Raw genomic sequence first — 12,666 nt, 5'->3', positions numbered from 1 at the left:
CTTCAGTATTAAAATATATTAAGGAATATATTTTAAATTCCCACAAAAATTCCAGATTTTACTCAGATATTCTTCTACAACAGCCATGTTAGTGAAATGTTTGTGAACTGCCTGATATGACTTTTTTTTACTTTCTAACTTATTAAGTTTTAATTTAGCTTTATAGTAGGCATTTTCTTATTTTGTCAAGTGTTAAAATTTTCTGATTTGTTTACTTTATTGTGTTAAAACGTAGGTAAAGGATCAGATTAATGATGTGAGAATATCCGACATAATGGATGTATATGAGATGAAACTATCTACATTAGCTGTGAGTACAGGCTTATTTTAACCAAGCTTTGATAGATGTTTTCTGATAAATGATGAAGATTAATGATGTTTATTTAATAGTCCAAAGAAAGCAGACTACAAGATCTCTTGGAAGCAAAAGCTCTAGCCCTCGCACAGGCCGATAGACTGATTGCTCAATATCGCTGTCAAAGAACTCAAGCTGAGACAGAGGTGTGTATAATATAAATTACATCTGATTAGTAGAAAAATAAATGAAGTAAAACATGTACAAAATATTAGTTATATCTCTGTTGCTATGATTGAAGTAAATTTTCCTCAGCATTTGACACAACTACTCCCTTTTCTTGAAACCCTCTCCCTTGTAATTTAGGTTATGCCATCATCTGGTTTTCTTTCCACCCCAATGTATATTTTTTTTTCCCAATACTGTTGACCTACAGTATTATATTAGTTTTGGCTGTACAACATAGTGATTAGACATTTATATACCTTAAAAATGATCACCCCAATAAGTCCAGTACCCATCTGATACTGTAATGGTTAATACAGTATTATCGACTATATTCCCTATGCTGTACTTCACATCCCTGTGAGTATTTTCATAACTGACAATTTGTATTTCTTAATCCCTTTTATCTTTTTTACCCATCCCTCCAAACCCCCTCCCATCTGGCAACCATCAGTTAGTTTCTGTATCTGAGTTTCTTTTTCTTTTGTTTGTTTATTAGGAGTCTTTTCACTATTCTTTGCACTATTTGCTCCAGATCAAATCCTTTTGATTTTTCATATGAATCACAACAGAGCTTCTTTTTTGTCTTCCTACTGGTAGTCTAGTGCCCTCTTCTCAGCCATCCACTACATATTGCCAGAGTCATCCTATTTTGTACTTAGTTCTCCCTTCCTTTTTTCCCCCCCACAGTAATCCTTGACGTAATAATCTGATCTTATCACTCCTGTGCTAAACATTCTTCAGTGGCTCAAAAAATAATTTAAATTTCTTACTTTGGCATACAAGGAGTCTGACTACTACTCATTCTACATTTCCTTGTTTCCTGTGCAGTCAACCATATTATATTACTTTGCAGTTTATGAAACTTGACATACTCTTATGTTTCCCTGCCCTTGCACTTGCTGTTCCATATCTGGAACACATTTTTCTCTCTAACTCTTAATAATTCTTCAGATTTTAGTTTAAATACCTGTATTTCCCAGTAAGCTTTCTCTGCTCTTCTTTTTTACATGTTAGTTGATCCTTCCTCTATATATCTTCCTTGTGCTTCCCTTTTTATAACTATTGACGTAAGAAACATCCTAACCTGAGAAGAATTTTTAAAAGAGTTTATTTGAGCCAAACAACAATGCTAGGAAGCAAGATCTCAAATGCTCTGGAGAATGACCATTTTGCAGTTTTCTTTAATATAAGGAAGATTACATGAAAGTGAGAGAAAACAAAGCACAGGATAGTTAACAAGATTATTTGTTTCCTTTATTGGTCTGAAAAAGATTATTCTGCCATTTCAAAGGTGTATTAACCAGATGCACAAGAACAGTGGACAGGGCTTACTTAAACCTAAAAGATACATACCTGGGGTATGACTACCCACGATGACATGCCCAGTTAGGAATTTATAATCTGATCACAGAATTTATAATCTGTGAGGTTGCTTTTGGTCACTGGACTTGTCAGATATATTAAAGAACTACTTTTTCATTCACATAACACTTCTCACACCATGTCAAAATTGTATGACCCCACCCCCATCTTTGAGGTCAAAGTCTGTTTCTATATCTTCAGGCCCCGGCACAATCCTTGGCATATGGTAAGTGTTTAGAAAGTTTGACACTATGCTATACATGCACACACACATGTGTGCACATGTATGCGTGTGTGTGTGTGTGTGTACATATATACATATATGTATATATATACATTATGGGTGAGAACTTTGTTCGGTAATATGAAATTCCCAGCAGATACAAATGGAATCTAAACATGATTTCATTTATAATGAGTTATGATAAAGTTGTTTGACTTTTGAAATAAGCATTAAAATCAGTGACAAGTAGATGATACGTTGAATTTATCATAAATTCCAATAAAGAAAACTAGCGATATTAATATCATTTTTTCTCTTTTTATAGCACATTCTTATTTTCTATGTCTATTGGACACGCCTCGCATTTTATTGGAAGATTTAATGTTTTATCCATATTACTGAAAAGGCTTTTTATAAAAATAACAGTAAATATTTGGTATTACTGCTTTACAGACTCTCATAAAAACAGAAGGTCTTAGGTTTTCATCTGGCATTTTTAAATAAGTATTATTTTGGGGGGCAAAATTATTCTAGTTACTACCCTGCTTCTTTGTTGTTTCATGTCACAAATACTTTAATATTGAATCTAGGTTCACTGATTGTGCTAGCTTAATTTTTTAAGTGTTGCTTAAATTAAGATGTTATTCTTAATTCTTACTTGATATGGGTAAACCGATAAGTGCAGACTTTGTGGTTTAGTGTTGGTGGCTAGACCCAAGGACCATATCCTTTTAATTGAGTACTGTATGTAGAGAACTGCCTTTGTGTTATTATAATTGTGTTCATTTTCATGATTCGGGTCTTACTGAGATTTTTTTTTTTTTAAGAAAAATCTATTAAGTAAAAACTTGAGAGTGTCAGCTTTATTAGAAATAGTTAAATAATAAGTATATGTGACTAATAAATCTTCATATAAGCCGTTAGATGCTAACCTATTACATATTTGATAAATCTTGTAAGTTGTAGAAACTGAGCATATTATATAAATAATAGTTGAAAAGTCTATTCCATTTTCTTTTAGGCACGGACACTTGCTGGTATGTTGAGAGAAGTTGAGAGAAAAAATGAAGAGCTTGGTGTGTTGCTAAAGTCACAGCAGATTGAATCAGAAAGAGCCCAGAGTGATATTGAGCATCTTTTTCAACATAATAGGAAGTTAGAGTCTGTGGCTGAAGAACATGAAGTACTGACAAAATCCTACATGGAACTTCTTCAGAGGTAAATTAATAAAATAAAAGTTTCTGTGTAAGGTTAGAATCTAGAATGAATACACATCACTTCTTTTCTATGGCCTAAAAGTCTTTTGTAAGTAGACATATATTCTGATAATACCATAAGGTAAGTAGTTAGCAAGAAACACATCATAGTGAAATGAAGTATTCCTCACTCAAACTCAGTATCAAAGTTAGAAACAGAATACAAGTCTCTGTATCTCTTTCCAGTTGACTCTACTTCTTTCATTTGTTCACGTAGTCAACAGTCATCTGGATGTTAGCACCACAAGGACAAGTTTTGTTTGTTTTAGTTCACTGGCAAATCTCTTGGGCCTAGAACAGTGCTTGGTACATATCTAGGCAATCCATAAATAATTGTTGAATGACCTTAGTTATTTTAGTTTATATTGGTTTAACCATATGAATTAGCCATTTCTACAGGTAAAACATGGCTGAATTAACACTTTCCTATCATTCAGCCTAATAGCATGGAAATTTAGGTAATAGTATTTAACTGATCTCTAAATTTGTAGTCAGTATTTCTCCTTAGTGCCATTGAATATAGTTTACTTATATGTGTGACTATATATGTAGAATAAATTTTTATAGGTGCATTGCTCAGTTAAAGGATATGTGCATTTTAAATTTTCGATTGCCACGTTTCCCTCCAAAAAGGCTATACTAATTTATACTCCCACTATCACAAGTATGCGAGTGATTCTTTTTCCCTCCCTTGTCAAACTTTTTTTATCTTTTAGGCCAATTTTAAAACCTCTGAATTATAAGGAAAACCAGGAACAATTAACATATCTTCTACCAGACAGTAAAAACATTCTAGTTAAATTGTTCTTTTTTAAAATTTATATTTGAAGATTGGTTAAAAGTTGAAAAAATTTCTACTGTTATATGCTGTTAATATAGAGATATAGAAAAATTTAACTTTGTAATATTTATGTGCTGATTGGCCTATGAACAAAATCGAAGGATGGAGAATGTATAACATCTAGAAAATGTGTGATGACACAGTGATTTCTAAACTGGATATTTTCCAACAACAGTTTTTTTCCAAAGTCTGATTGTTCAAGGCAATCCTGATAAAGTGAACTATTAGTGTTAAGTCAAGGTGTAAGAGAAAGTAAGCAACTGGTCCAAGAGAAATATGGGATTTCTAGGACCTGCTGATGTTCCAGATAGTGATTGAAGAGCCAGGAAGTAAAACTCCTGCCTCGAGGGGCCAGGTAGGTAGCAAGTAAATGAAGCTGACTGGGGAAAGCTCATCTATAGTGTTAGGGACTATCTAAAGGAACCAAAAATTTTATTTTTAAGAAACTGTGTGGGACAAATAAAACATTTCTGCCGGTTAAATTTGGTGCTGCCACTTTATTCATCTTAGTACTTAGTGAAGTGAAAAGGACATATTATGCTTACATTAACCTAAACGGCCAAAATGAAAGGCAACAAGCATTTATTTGAGATCACAAAGAATAAATAGCTACTTGGGAAGCATTGATTTAGGCAGAAAGCCACATAGTGTTCCAATTAGGGAGTAAGGCAAGGGGATTTTATGAGAATGAGAAGGGAAATAATTACTGAATAGAAGGAAAGAATTGCTGTAGGTGCAAATAAGCTAAGTTACTGCTATACATGGTGGTATTAATTCTAAAGAATGTCTTTAATTTTTAATTCAGTCATCAAGCTGTCTTCTTTCTTGTTAGCTTTGCAAACAGTTGCTTGAAGTACAACTGTGTTTCAAGTGTTGATTTGGCCCAGTCTAAACGTAATTTTGCCCAATTCAAACATTCCAAAGGTTTGAGGAGTAAGATGTGCAAGGCAGTTCCTCTGGAATCACTGCCTTAGCTCTATTTAAAAAAAAACAAAAAACAAAAAAAAACATTTTCACACTTAAGATAGTTGGGTATCAAAGTATCACTTTAGAAAGTCTGTATTTACCTTGCAGGTAAATAAGCAGGACTATTAAATGCAGAGCTTTAAAATGACAAGAGAAATTTAGAATCCTCAACTATTTTTATTCATTAACTTGACATTTTTAATTAAACATATATTATGCCTAAGCAGCTAATTAATGATGACAGACTTTTACAGAAGTCTTTTCAATTTCTGGACCTAACTATAAAGATAGTTGTGTGTATTTTATAGCAAATTTTGTAATGCAGTGTAATCTGTAAAATAAAGCTCTATATCCATAAATATGAGGTTAATGCCCCACACATTTTCATTTCATAGTAATTTTTATCACCTCAGTCAGCTAAAACATGTCTTTATTCTCTTTTAGAGTTGATCTAGCTTTGTTTATGTCCTGCTTGTTCATAATCCTTTTCTTATCTGCAGGATATGCAATTCGATTAGGAAAAAAGGTGAAGAAAATACTTAGTTTCTTTTCTTCATTATATGTTTTCCTCCAAAAAATATCAATTCACCCTCTCTCTTTTCAGGAATGAAACAACTGAAAAGAAGAATAAAGATTTACAGATCACATGTGATTCTCTGAATAAACAAATTGAGACAGTGAAAAAGTTGAATGAAGCACTCAAGCAACAAAATGAAAAGTAAATCTCTAGTTATTTATTCTAATTATTTTGGAATTTTCAAAAACAATATGATTTCCTTTATACAGAAAATTGATTTTTTACAGATAAAATTAATACAACTTTTACTTATTTTATATAGAAAACATTCGGTAGAATTTAAAGATAATTACTGTTCTTGGAAATTTTAAAATACTTGTTGAGAAAAACGATATGATTCATTGATATTTTCTATTTTTTTTTTTATAACTGCAGAACTGTTGCCCAATTAATAGAGCGAGAAGAACAGAGAAAAGAAGTACAGAACCAACTAGTAGACAGAGAATGTAAACTAGCAAGTAAGTAGCTTTTTATTTTCACACATCTTGTGTTGGAAGAAAATCAAAGCATGAGTGGTTTTTATTCGGTTCTTCATTAGTTTAAAACCTTAAAGCACATCCTAAACAGCTCTCCATTTCTTGCCATAACATTTCACAGAGCAGTTTAGTTTAACTGGGAGTTATAGGAAATGATTGTCCTTTTTAAAATAAAACTTTTTAAAGGAATATAACAGCAGGTGGCACTGCTAACTTTTAGTTACTAGCTTCTTAATGATAGCTCTGAAATGAACCACAAAAAGTTTTGTTCTAAATCACTTTCCTTAAAGCACAGATATTATCCATCTACCTATATAATTTTTCATAGTTTTCTCTCTCTTTTTCTCTTCTAACCCTTAAGCTGTGAAGATTGCCCTTCTCATTACTATATATTATATTCAGAACTGAGAAAGAAGGAAAGACATGGAGATTTGGCTATTTCTATAGAATTCTGGTATAGGGGAGGAGTTTCATGTGTCGTTGTTCTTTTTTTTTTTCCCCTCCGTGAAATACTGTAAAACTTATTTCCAGCAAGATATTTCTTCATCTTCCTAGTTGTCTTTCTTTTGCTCTTATGACACAGCTAAAGTTTTTCAGGGTAAGTTAGTATAGGACCTCTGAGCATATAGCTGACTATTTGTTTGTTCATTTGAAGACTTGCAACAAAAAACGAAAGTACAAGAGGAAAAGATTAAAGTCTTACAGAAAGAAAGGGAAGATAAGGAAGAAGCTATTGATATCCTTAGAAAAGAATTAACCAGAACAGAGCAGATAAGAAAAGAATTGAGCATTAAGGTAAGCATCTGTTGAGTTTTCATTTGCAGTAAAATAAAAAAGTTGTTTATTTTGTGAAAAGAGTGAATTAGTATAAATTAATGGTCTATTTCTTTAGTAATTTTGTTAGAAGATGTTAGGATCTCAAAGTGGTTTGATTATTATTTGTTATGACTCTCACAATGTAAAAACCTGTATTTTCTAAAATCATCAAACATTTATTAAATATATACTGTGTGCCAGCACTTAATGCTTTTAAGTGGGCAAATACAAAAAAGGGTTCCAGTTCTTGATGTCACATATAGGTAGCTGTATATAGGTATATATCTGCCCCTCTCTGCTTATGGGATGGTAATAATAATAGTAGTTCACATTTATTTAGAACTTCGTAATTTGCAAAAGACTCTACAAAACATTTTTCTTTTTTTTCCCCCATTTTTCTTAATCCTTCTCACTTTAACAAATATGTAAATATTTAATTATTTTCAGCCCACAAACAAAACTGAGTCTTGGGTTAAGTGACTTGCTCAAGGACAGTCACTTAGCTAAGTGAAACAGTAGACTTACGTATTCTGAATCTAAGTCATTGCTGTTTCTACATTATCTTGGTTGCTTGAGAGTGGTAGCTATGAATAGTGCTTTCTGGCCTATCTGCTACCAAGAAGATGAGAACAGACCAGGATTAAAAGACTATTTGAACAACTGCAAAGCGTCAGTGATGGAAGAGGCATAAAATTCCATCCCACATTTACAGATTTCCTGGTTCTGCTTTAATGTGGTTATTTTAATAGTAATTCTGAATGTCAATATGTAGTATTATCTCCAAAATTTCAGCTACTAGCATTGAATTAAAAAGACAAATTGAACATGTCTTCCCAATTTATATTGTACTGATTACTTATCTTAAACTTACCATATAATTTAGTTAACTAAAATATATTCGTAATACAGTCTTTTGAAATGGTTGTCTTACAAATAAAAAGTAAGGATATCTTAAAATATCTGTGAAGAGAAAACATGCTAAGTTGTTTTTTTTCTCTCCCCTGTCCCAAATTTCTTAGGCTTCCTCCCTAGAGGTTCAAAAGGCCCAATTAGAAGGTCGTTTGGAAGAGAAGGAGTCCCTGGTGAAACTTCAGCAAGAGGAGTTGAATAAACACTCTCATATGATAGCAATGATCCACAGTTTAAGTGGTGGAAAAATAAATCCAGAAACTGTGAATCTCAGTATATAGACATTATGTATTTATCTACTGGGGGAGGAAAAGTGGGGAAGGTAATTTGTGACTCCAAAAGAATATCAAATTATTATCTAATTATTTAGTAAAGAATCTGATCTGATACATGTTTTTATTTGGTCTTAAAGTTTTAATTCCTGTTTTTGGTTTTTATTGCTTAAAGTTTTTTTTGGTTCTTATATTAGAATATTCTTAACCTCCATTATTGATTTTTCTAAGGTTTTTTTTCGTTCCTTTTTCCACTTCTGCTTGTTGAATTTATTCTCATTTGTCACTATTTAGATTTTAAAATCAAACTTTTTTGATATAACAGTCTTAAAGATTAATAAATTAAAGATGTATTTAGTAAAAAGAGAAAGCATGATACTGCTGGAGAAGATTTTCTCTAAGGTAGAGCAAAAGAAAATCTCAGTGAATTTAAAATAATTTTATTACTGTATTTAAAATGCAGTAAAATATATGGTATAAGTTCTAAATTTGATAAAAATACAATGAATATAAAATGAATAATGTATAAAAATTAGAACATAACTTAAATGACAACATTGTTTGTCATGTTAAAACTAATAACTTGTATTATTTATGAAATAGCTTTAGTTTTACTCTTTTTAAAATATTGCATGTTGGCCCACCCATATCATTTCAATTATGAATTTATGATTTTTGTAGGGATAACTTGGATTCTACCCTTTCTACATATTCAGAAATTTATTTGTTGTTAATTCTGATATGTATTTCATTTAATGTATGGTCTTTTATTTAAATCGTTTTTAATTGGGCCATTTAATTTTAAAGCATAGGCTAAGTATTTTTTATGTATTTCTTTAATACAAGAGAATTTTTTAGTACTCTTCATTTGAATCAAATGTTCTAAGTAGTGTTTAAGAAGTGTTTTTATATCAATATTTTACTTGATTTTACTGTTAGACTGTTCAAATAATTTTACTTGGTGTTTTCACTGTTTTTATCTCCATTTGACTCAGGTGAACTGCTTTTTCAACTGTAGTATATTCAAATTTATGTTTAGACATTAAACATAAATATATTTTTCATAATTCATTAATTACATTAATATCAAACTATAATAGTTTTAAATATCTATGTATTTTGTTCAGTTATGCAGATTTTTAAAAGAGCATTGTGCAAACTAACACATTTTAAATTGCTGCTTATTCTATAAGAAGTACATTCTATTTCTTTTGCAAAACTGAAGGAATTATCAATTTAATATGAAAAAGCTTAAATGGATACATATAACTAAAGAACAAAAGGCTCTGTAAAATAAAAAACAAAAAGTGTTGTAAACAAATAGTGAACCAAAAGCTCTAGGGAAAACCAAAGCATCTTTATAATTTAGACACTCAAGACACTGAGCCTGGCCCAGTGCTGCCTAACAGAACTTTTTGTGATGATGGAAATGTTCTGTGTCTGCATTGTTTAGTGTATAGCCTTTAACTACATGTTGCTATTAAGGACTTAAAATGTGGCTAGTGGAACTGAAGAATTCAATTTTTAAAAATTTAATTTTAATTAATTTTAGTTTTAATTGCCATCCTACTGGACAATGAAGATCTAGTCTTCCAAGTACACATTTTAAACCACACAATATGCCTTTTCTTAAAGACCTACATAGACAGAGAGAGACTACATGTATTTTTTTGCAGCCTTTTGTTAATGCAACAGTTTTAACCTGTTGTTTCTAATCTCTTTGAAGAAGAAAAGCTGTACTTCAGTTTTAAAAGTGAGTACTAATCATCATTCTCCACTTTTTCTGTTTTTCTTAATCTTTCTGTAGCGTCTTTCATATTGTTCCTATTTTTCTTAACCTTAGTGTGTTGGTTTTGTTTGTTTGTTTTTTGCTTTTTGGGTAAGTGTACCTCAGATTTTTTTTAAAAGTATCTGTATGTGTATGTGTTTTTCTTTTAAAGAAATTGATTTTAAGCAAGTTTCAGTCACACCGTAGTCAGAGTTTTACGAATGATTTTTGTGTGTGTACATGTCCATTTCCTAATGGAAAAAACAAAACTAAATAAATGCATCATTATATTAGAATCGTTTTAATTCTCTAAAAGTTTTTCTATGAAGAATTTATATTCAAGTGTACTTTAACACAGTTCTTTTTAACATTTACATTTGTCACTGGAACAAATATAAAATATAGACTTCTCTTAAAAAATTTGGCTAATTGGAGTTTATACTAAACTGTTTATTTAATGTCAGGGCAAAAAAATACTCATTAAATTTAATGCTTTGATTTGAGAGGAATTTATTAGATTAGTGCCCTTTTAGTTTTGTTTACTATATGTTTTAAAAGATATGTTATGTTAAGGATATAATGAGTCTGTCTTGAGTTAAGATTGTTAGTTAAATGAAAATATGTTTGAATTTCAGCTTCTTCCTGAGGCTCATTCACATATGTTATAGGTACCTCTAATCAAGGTATATTCTTTAAAATTCATAACCTTATTTTAATTTGATTCTTTTTCTATTTTTATATAATTATTCATTATATTTAAAACTTTTGTCTTGGCTTACCTACTACTGAACCAAACACATGTCCTGTTTGTAACTTCTTTGTAGAAGTCAGTAAAGGGCCAGGTAATAAGTATTTAGTCTTTGTGAGACATACGGTCTCTATCACAATTACTCAGTTGTAGCACGAAAGCAGCCATAGACAGTACGTACATAAATGGGCATGTTTGTCCAGGGTCATAGCTCTTCCAGTAAAAATTTTATTTACAGAAACAGTTGGAGCTTTCCTATTGGATGTTATCTCTCACTAATTAATTGGCCCTTTTATCACAAAGAAGTCTCTATCTTTGGTAATCTTGTCTCATATTACTATAGCCACTCCAGCCTTTTTGTTGGTCTCTTTTTCTATCAGTTTATTTCTGGACCTTACATAAAAACCAACCTATGTCTTTATATATAAATGACATGAACTTGTAGACAATTATAGTTGAATCTTGTTTTTGTATCTATTTTGACATATAAGTCCTTAACTTTCACAGTCTCTGTGGAGTTAATATTGTACCACTTAATATAAAATGTAGAAACCTTCAATTTTATCTATTTATCCTCTCTTCATTCTTTATGCTATAGTTGACACATATATCTTATATATACTAACCCCCAAGACAATGTTATAATTTTTGTTTTAAACAAGTATATCGAAATACCCTGGTTCATAACATCATAATATATTTACCTCTTTGCAGGCAATAACTAGTGTCTTCAATGTAACGTTACTATTTTTCCCTTTAGAAATAATAAGTAACTTGTGGGGAAACTGCAAATAACCTGTTTTGACTTTCACCCACAAGTTCTAGCATCCATTGATAATTCTTGCTTGATGCAGTTATTACTCTGATGTTTGCCAAATGGTTATTTTCTTTGACTTAATGGGAGAAGATTGAACATTTTGGTAATATTATGATATACCGTGAATAGCAATCTAAATTGCATCATTTATTACACCATTGACAAAATTAAAATGTAGTACTTACAGTTTTACAATTAATAGAGAATGTACTTTTTTATGTGTATATTTCCACAAGTCAAGAATTTGAGATTTTATGTAGTTTAAAAAAAGTAGTAGGTATGTTAAGTATAGTGAATATTTTTTTTCAAGCCAAAGGGCCCTTTGGAAATTATTGTCCTTTTCAAACCCCCTAATTTCAGAATTGCTCATTTAGATTGTAAGATTTTTTGCGGGGGGGGGGAATCACTTGCCTTAGTCTGTCAATGATCACCAATAAATATTAAATACATATTACCCATAAAGATAAGTAAGTCTTTTAAATTAAAAAACATTGTATATTTTCAACATTCCCTGAGTTTACATTCAAGATAGTTTTTTAAAAAAATAAATAAAATATATGACCTATACCTTTAAAAAGTAGGTAATTTATTTAATTTTTATAATGTCGGTAATGAGCCTGATAAGTATTTATAATTGTATGCTTCTGTAATCCATAAATTGAGAGGAAACATAAATATAAAAAATTCATGGGTTCCTTTGACTCTGCAAATCACCTTGAAATCTTATAGTCTTATTGTGTTCAGCATTCTGTAGCTAATTGATTTTCTTCCTGTCATTCAAAGACTCTGTAAGGCCTGTTTTGTTTATGCTTGTGTTCATCTAAACATTTCAAAAATACCCTAGAGAAAAACTTAATTATCACCATGAACAAGAGGTGCCATAATTCTCAGAACCCAGTTTTTTGCACATTGAGCTACAATACAGTCCTTCATAAAATTCATTAAATCTGAGAAATATCTTTCTTCCCAACTCAATGCACTTTTTTCATTATATAATTCCCTAAGAACCTGGTGTTTATTTGCTCTTGGTATCTCAAAAAAGGCTAGATAATTCTAGGATACATAGCAAAGGGCTTTTTATGTAAGGTCCAGCTAGTGCTGCATAAGAGAGT

At 30.9% G+C, this 12,666-nt stretch overlaps 1 protein-coding gene across 2 annotated transcripts in view; it reads left to right on the top strand.

The window, feature by feature from the left end:
* CIP2A (cell proliferation regulating inhibitor of protein phosphatase 2A) overlaps nucleotides 1-10,285 on the top strand; it is a 35,909-nt gene extending 25,624 nt beyond the window's left edge. For both annotated transcript variants that reach the window (XM_025051081.1, XM_006905447.2), the window contains exons 15-21: nucleotides 236-310; nucleotides 391-501; nucleotides 3,130-3,326; nucleotides 5,776-5,889; nucleotides 6,124-6,206; nucleotides 6,880-7,019; nucleotides 8,060-10,285. In XM_025051081.1, coding sequence (XP_024906849.1) covers nucleotides 236-310; nucleotides 391-501; nucleotides 3,130-3,326; nucleotides 5,776-5,889; nucleotides 6,124-6,206; nucleotides 6,880-7,019; nucleotides 8,060-8,230 — 891 coding nt within the window. In that variant the 3' untranslated portion in view covers nucleotides 8,231-10,285. The remainder of the gene's footprint in view (nucleotides 1-235; nucleotides 311-390; nucleotides 502-3,129; nucleotides 3,327-5,775; nucleotides 5,890-6,123; nucleotides 6,207-6,879; nucleotides 7,020-8,059) is intronic.
* The last annotated feature ends 2,381 nt before the right edge of the window (nucleotides 10,286-12,666 follow it).

This window comes from Pteropus alecto, unplaced genomic scaffold (genome assembly GCF_000325575.1).
Source record: "Pteropus alecto unplaced genomic scaffold, ASM32557v1 scaffold270, whole genome shotgun sequence".
NCBI classification, from domain to species: Eukaryota; Metazoa; Chordata; class Mammalia; order Chiroptera; family Pteropodidae; genus Pteropus; species Pteropus alecto.
This window is presented reverse-complemented; position numbering and strand designations above follow the sequence as displayed.